Source organism: Hevea brasiliensis, chromosome 14 (assembly GCF_030052815.1).
Source record: "Hevea brasiliensis isolate MT/VB/25A 57/8 chromosome 14, ASM3005281v1, whole genome shotgun sequence".
In the NCBI taxonomy this organism is placed as follows: Eukaryota; Viridiplantae; Streptophyta; class Magnoliopsida; order Malpighiales; family Euphorbiaceae; genus Hevea; species Hevea brasiliensis.
This window is the reverse complement of record NC_079506.1, coordinates 11,359,595-11,367,127: the sequence shown is the minus strand read 5'-3', so window position 1 is coordinate 11,367,127 and position 7,533 is coordinate 11,359,595. Positions and strand designations below refer to the sequence as shown.

Genomic DNA, 7,533 nt, shown 5'->3' with positions numbered 1-7,533 from the left:
ATCAGAATCATCAAGAAGATGGCACAAGAGGTTCTCTCACCTTAATTATGAGGAACTCAAGCACATGAGTCAAGCAAAAGTTGTTGAAGGACTCTGGACACTACATACTAAACCTGGATTGTGTGAAGCCTGTATTAAAGGGAAGCAACATAGAGAGAAGTTTTTTAAAGGAAAAACAGTTAGAGCCCAACAACCGCTTGCCTTGATTCATGCTGATATATGCGGACCAATGCATGAGCAGTCGCTAAATGGAAGTAAGTATTTTTTACTGTTGGTTGATGATTATTCAAGGATGCAATGGGTGTTTTTCCTGAAACAGAAGAATGAAGCTCTTGAAAGAATTAGAGAATTCAAGACAGAGTTGAAAATCAAAAGGGACTCACCATTCAAGCACTAAGAATAGATCGAGGGGGAGAGTTCAACTCTATACTATTCGAAGACTTTTGCAAACAATATGGAATCAGAAGGCAATTGACAACGAGTTACACTCCACAACAAAACGGAGTAGTGGAGTGAAGGAATAGAACTATAGTAGAAGCTGCAAGGTGCCTACTCAATCAGGCTCACTTACCAACAAAATTCTGGGCAGAAGCTGTTGCAACTGCTGTGTATACCCTCAATCGAAGTACATCTACAACTAACAGGTTTAAAACACCTTATGAACTCTGGTATGGAAAATTGCCTCAAGTGAGTCATTTAAAGATTTTTGGCTCTATTGCTTATACTTGTATTCCTAATGAAATGACAAGAAAGTTAGATGATAAAAGTGTGAAATGTATTCTCATTGGATTTGCAAAGCATGAAAAAGCTTATAAACTTTTTGATCCTATAAACCATAGAGTTTTTGCGAGCAGAGATGTAATTGTTGATGAAGAGAATGTGTGAAATTGGAAAACACAACAAAAGGAAATAGTCACTGTGACACTTGTAGACAATGTGACACAGCTAGAAGAAGAGCAGCTTGTGGATTCTCCTAACTCATCTCCCAGGAGGACAAGAAGCATAGCAGATATTTATGAAGCAACGCAAGCCATGTTCATATCAGAACTAGAAACTTTTGAAGAAGTAAAGCATGAAAAGAAGTGGATTCAAGCTATGGAGGAGGAGATCAAGGCTATCGAGAAAAACAAAACATGGTTCCTTACTGATCTACCAGTAGGAAAAGAAGCTATAGGACTGAAGTGGATATATAAAACCAAGTTGAATCCTGATGGGAGTGTTCTAAAAGATAAGGCACGTCTGGTGGCAAAAGGGTATGCTCAAGTCTATGGAGTGGATGTGTTTGAGACCTTTGCTCCAGTTGCAAGGTTCGAGGCAATTAGAACTCTCATAAGTGTCGCTGCAATGAAGGGTTGGAAGCTTTTCCAACTTGATGTCAAAACAGCTTTCCTAAACAGTGTTCTTGAAGAAGATGTGTATATAGAGCAACCTGCAGGCTTTGAATGGAAGGATTGCAAAGGTAAAGTGTATAAACTAAAACGAGGCCTTTATGGACTGAAACAGGCTCCCAGAGCTTGGTACAAGCCTATTGATGATCATTTTGCAAAGAATGGTTACAACAGGAGCTTGTACGAACCTACCTTATACACAAAAAAGGTAGGAAATCAGGTCATTTTCATATGTTTGTATATGGATGACATAGTTTATATAGGGAATTCAATCGATTTGCTCGAAGAGTTCAAGGATTCCATGAAGAGTGAATTTGAAATGACTGAGCTGGGAATGATGAGGTATTTTCTTGGCATAGAAGTGGAGCAGCATGAGGATGGAATTTTTATCAATCAGTAAAATTATACCCAAGAATTATTGAAGAAATTTGGCATGGTAGAATGCAAGTCAATCTTAACTCCTATGTGTACCAAGGAGAAGCTGAAGCTGGATGAAGAATCAAGAAAAGTAAGTGAGAAAACTTTCAGAAGTTTGGTGGGAGGATTGATGTTTCTCACCAACACACGTCCAACCGTGTTTGCAACAAATTGCATCTCAAGGTTTATGCACAAGCCAACACAACAACATTGGAGTGCAGCTAAGAGGATCTTAAGGTATGTTAAAGGAACAATTGATCTTGGACTACTGTACAAGAAGGGAGAAAATGCAGGATTGGTGGCTTTCTCAGACAGTGATTGGGCTGAATGTTTGATAAGTGCATAATTTATTAATTTTACTCCCATCACATTTAGTGTTTCTAGGGTATCTTTATGCCTAATTCAGTTAATTGAAGTATAATTATCTATTAGGCATATGTTTAGAGAGTTGTTGAAATAATTGTGTTAAATGGAGAAATTTTTAGCATTTGCATTAATCTGACTCTTTCTGTATTTTTCAGGGTTTTGGTGAAGTTCCAGAGCATAGAAGTGTGGAAGGAAGCTTGAAAAGGGTGAAGAATTGAGAAGCGTTGTTGATACAAAGTACACGGTAAGCATAATCACAGACCAGTGTAACATTCTACTAGAAGAAATCCAGAGAACCGAGGAAGAAACAAAGTACACGGGCCGTGTAACTTGACCCGTGTAAATCCTGGAGACCCGTGTAACCTTCTGTGCCAATATAAAACATACCCACTCAGCTCCAGTAAGTTACACGGCCCTGGGCCGTGTAGTGATACACAGGTTGTGTATCCGTCGACAATCAGTTTCCTGATTTTGCTCCAGTTGCAGTTTTTGACAGAGAGAAAGACTCTTAAACCTAATCCTAGGCCATTTATTATAAATAGAGGAGATTCAGCAGCCTCTCGACAGAGGAGGATCAGAATTTTGTTCTCCATTCACATTCTATATTTCTTCAATTTTCTTCTTTAATTTTCTGTAAGCCATGAACATGAGTGGCTAAGTTTTTAATTCAGTTCAAGGGATTTAAGTTCTTTTGCATGATTTGTGAGATCAGGTTCTTAATTTAATTTATGTCTTTTTGAATATCTATTGTTTTCTGATTTCATTGTCTTTGATCTATTGAATGATTTGCTAAAAAGGCCTATTAGTTAATTGTTTGATGTGATCAATTGCTAGTTCATCTTCATAATCCGTAATTGTTGTGTAAGATTGAACATGAGTAGCAATTAGGTTTTATTGATTATGATCCCAGTTTTTGATAATAACCTAAGAAAACAATAGGGTGAATTAAATGATTTATGCTTCATAAATTATTGTTCAGCTTAACTACTTCCTATTCTTAAAGCAATTATGAATTTGATGATGATTGCTTAATACCAATTCAGTTAATAATTAGAGTCAACAAGAGTGCTGGGCTCAAATTGATTAGTATAGGGAAGTTAGGGGTTTACCTCGCTGTTTGGTAAATCTACGTTAAGTATTCAATAAGATATAATTGTATTTCTTTTGTCTATGATCAAATTAATGCATTGGAATACGAATTACCTTGGACTGAAGTCTGTTTAATTTGAGAGTTTCATATTTAATTTTAGTTCTTAATTTTTGATTTCTTCTTTGGGTTGTGAATTACGCCCCTCCCCCTCCCTCCCCCCCCCCCCCTTCCAAACCTTTATTTCTTTTTCCATTACACAAGTGCACAAAATTTAGTAATTCAGTCTTTAGGGTTCTACCTGGACTTAACACTTATTGCAGAAAATATTTCATTACTGGTAATTTCAGTTAATTTAATTTCTGGTGGAATCGACAACCATCAATGTTTAGAGGATAGACGAAGCACCACAGGATATGCCTTTCTACACAGTAAGGGAGCAATAGCATGGGCAACAAAGAAGCAAGAATGCACTGCACTCTCCACAACAGAAGCAGAATATGTAGCACTTGCAACCACAACTATGCAGGCAATTTCGATGTAAAAATTATTAGAAGAATTCAAAGGCAAATGCTCAGATCCATGTGCTATTAAGTGTGACAACAAGTCAGCAATAGCCTTGTCACAAAATCCCATTCAGTAAGGGAGGTCCAAACATATAGATATAAAGTATCATTTTATCCGAGAGAAGATTGAGAGGAATGAAGTTAGCTTGGAATATGTTTGTACAAAAGAGTAAGTGGCAGATATCTTCACCAAACCTTTACCAGCAGATCAATTCAAGAAGTTAAGAGCACAGCTAGGAATGCAATCCAAGACTTGGATCAAGGGGAAGAATTGTTATGATCCAAGACCAAGTCAAGCATAAATCATAGAGCTCCACAATATCTGCAGTAGTTCCATAACTTTAGGAAAATTGTTTAAGAATAATATCTTTAAAGTATTGCTTTTCTGTTCCTATTTTATAGCCTTATTTGCCAGTAAATAGTTTTGTATTAGTTCATTAATAAAAACAAGCTTGATATTGAATGTCAAATTTCTTTCTCTTCTATATACATTCCTTTGTGTTTTATAAGTTAACAGAATCTGCATAATTTTCAGAGAAAATGACTATTGAGATACTTGATTCTCGGATTATTTTCAAGAGCTCTGATGAGATCTCTTCTCCTTTACGAAGCTCTTCATCCTTAAACACCTTGATTTGTTTTTCCTCAAAGGCTTGACGGAGATGGGAGAGAATAGTATAACGGGTATCATCGCCTCTAAAACTAATAAAAACATCCCATGGCTTCCACTGATTGGGAGGAGTGGAAGAAGTAGAAACCATGATAAGTGATAAAAGAAGGGTCTTGTGCAACTGAGTTTGAACAAGGTAGAAAGAGCAAAATAGACTTAGAGATGAATATTTTGTGGGCGTGTGGTAAACTATTCTGTGACACGAAATTTATAAACAACAGATATAGAAATTAAGAGGAATGAAAGAAGGAAGGCAAGTGGAAACACCACATTGGCCTTCTACGAAGAAATCATTTAGTGCGAATGAAATTATAAAGAGTTTAAGCAAAACAATAAGAAATCATTTCATCAAAAGCAAGTTTTCGATGGTCTCTGTCTCATCTTTTGCTCTTTATGGCTGGCATTAATGTATTGTACTTCCATGTGTACGTATTTTTCTTTTATTCAATTAATTATATTTTTTTTATCAAATTATTGATTTAATTAAATTGGTACATTATAACTAACTAGAAAAAAGAATTTGTATTGATTTAATTAAATTGATTTAATAAGCCAAGCTTTTAATTAAATTGCTTGCAATTCTTGATTATATCAATGTTCTTTTCTCTCTCTCTCTATATATATATATATATATATTGACACCAAGGTGGTTTCTTTTATTTATTTATTTTTTTCATTGTTTGTATTTGGCGGACGGCAGTAATCTCAAGTTCTATTCTATAACGTGGTAAATCCTAAGGAAATAAAAATTTATAGATTATAAATTAACCGCGATAATACATTTTTTAGTGCACTTGCAGGGTAATATAATTTTTTAATAAAATATATATATATATATATATATATATATATATATATATAATTTTCTACAATAACAGTAATAATAAATACAAAATATAAAATATTATCTCCCTAACGTAATTAACTAGCAAATTGCCGTGCTTTTACATATTGCTAATTATAATTTTAATATATAAAAATAAAATAATATTTTAAATTTATCGTTAATTGCACCATATTTTATTTTTTATTACTTTTTGTGTCGATTAAACTTTTTATCTCTTAAAATTTTTAATAAAAATTTCATAATAAAAATAATAAAAATATAGCAATATAATAAAAATATGGATTAAAAATATGAAATAATTTAAGATTGGTTAAATTTTATAATTATTTTTATCACTTTAAAGTATCAAAAATTTTTATATTATCTTAAAATAATAAGAAATATAATATATTCAAATATTATCTTTATTTAATAATATTAATATTATTTTAAAAGTAGTATTAATATCTGAAAATCATAAATATATGAATGAACTATATTAAAATTATATGAATGAACTATATAAATTATAAGCAAGTAAAATAAATATATGTTCATATATTATAACTTTCCTAATAATAATAATGGCTACTTATTATAGCATTAAAAGGGTAATTATTTAACAATTTATAACTTGCATAATCTAATCATAATATAAAGCAATTAAATAACAAATTGACAAAAAATAAAAAAATTTAATGTAACTAAATTAATTATATTTTATAAATAAATTACCATAATAATAATAATGACAACAACAACTAAATCAACAATAAATATATCAAAATAACTAAAAATCACATGTTAATAATATTCACTTAATATAAATTTTTATTTTCAATCATTTATTAATTGTACTATAAAAATATCAAGAAAATAATAAAAAATTGAATGTTAATAAAATTTATAGATTATAAATTAATCGCGATAATATATATATATATATATATATATATGATCTGATGATTACAACATTTTTAAGTGCACTTGCAGAATATCAAAATTTTATAATAAAATATAAATATATATAATTTCCTACAATAACGGTAATAATAAATGCAAAATATAAAATTTATCACCCTAATATAATTAACTAGCAAATTGCCGTCCTTTTACGCATTGCTGATTATAATTTTAATATATAAAAATAAAATAATATTTTAAATTTATTGTTAATTGCACTATATTTTATTTTGTATTACTTTTTATGTCAATTAGATTTTTTATCTTTTAAAATTTTTTAATAAAAATTTCATAATAAAAATAAAAAATGCAGTAATATAATAAAAATATTGATTAAAAATATAAAATAATTAAAAATTATTTAAATTATATGATTACTTTCATCACTTTAAAATATCAAAAAATGTTATATCCTTTTAAAATAATAAAAAAATATAATATATTTAAATATTATCTTTATCTAGTAATATTAATGTTATTCTAAAAATAATATTAATAATCTGAAAATCATAAAAATAATGCAAAAGGAAAAAAAATGAAAACAAAATTATATGTATGCACTGTATAAAATTATAAGTAAATAGAATAAATATATGTTCATATATTATTATAATTTACCTAACAATAGTGGTTACTTATTATATCATTTAAAGGGTAATCATTTAACAATTTATAACTTACATATACATAATTGTAGAACTAATAACATAATAAATAATAATAGTTTAAAGCACTTGAATAACTAATTGACAAAAAATAGAGAAAATTTAATGTAATTAAATTGATTATATCTTATAAATAAATTACCCCTTGGCATAATAATAATAATAATAATAATAATAATAATAATAATAATAAGTCAACAATAAATATATTTATCAAAATAACTAAAAATCATAAATTAATAATATTCACTTACATATAAAAATAAAATGTTATTTCATTTTTTCATAATTCATTATATATAGATACATATTTAAATTAATATATATAGCTGAAAGTATCTCTCCATTAAATGTATATTAAAATAAGATAAATAAAAATAAGATAGTTTTGAAGTAAATTAAAATTTATTTAATACATAAAAATGAAAGAGTACAAAATTTTTAAAATATTAGATGGCAATATCTTTTTTTAGAATGCTACATGAAAAATTTTTAAAAGAAATTAATTTATTTTATATATTTAGATATATAAATTAACGACCTTTCTGAACCGAAAGAAGTAATGTTATAAATAACTTGTATGTT

The 7,533-nt window shown here is 29.2% G+C and overlaps 1 protein-coding gene across 1 annotated transcript; it reads right to left on the bottom strand.

Annotated features, from left to right (window-relative positions):
• Window positions 1-3,639: 3,639 nt before the first annotated feature.
• Window positions 3,640-4,585, bottom strand: LOC110646273 (uncharacterized). The gene is made up of 2 exons (XM_021799670.2): window positions 4,381-4,585; window positions 3,640-3,845 (listed from the first exon to the last, which is right to left on the bottom strand). Exons 1-2 carry the CDS (start codon window positions 4,583-4,585, stop codon window positions 3,640-3,642), a joined length of 411 nt encoding a protein of 136 aa, XP_021655362.2.
• Between the last annotated feature and the right edge of the window lie 2,948 nt (window positions 4,586-7,533).

Coding starts and splice junctions, on each gene's coding strand:
- LOC110646273 (XM_021799670.2), bottom strand. CDS start 4,585: ATGGTTTCTACTTCTTCCACTCCTCCCAATCAGTGGAAGCCATGGGAT. Junction 3,846..4,380: donor GAAAATAATCCGAGAATCAA/GTATCTCAATAG, acceptor CACACTTAATAG/CACATGGATCTGAGCATTTG.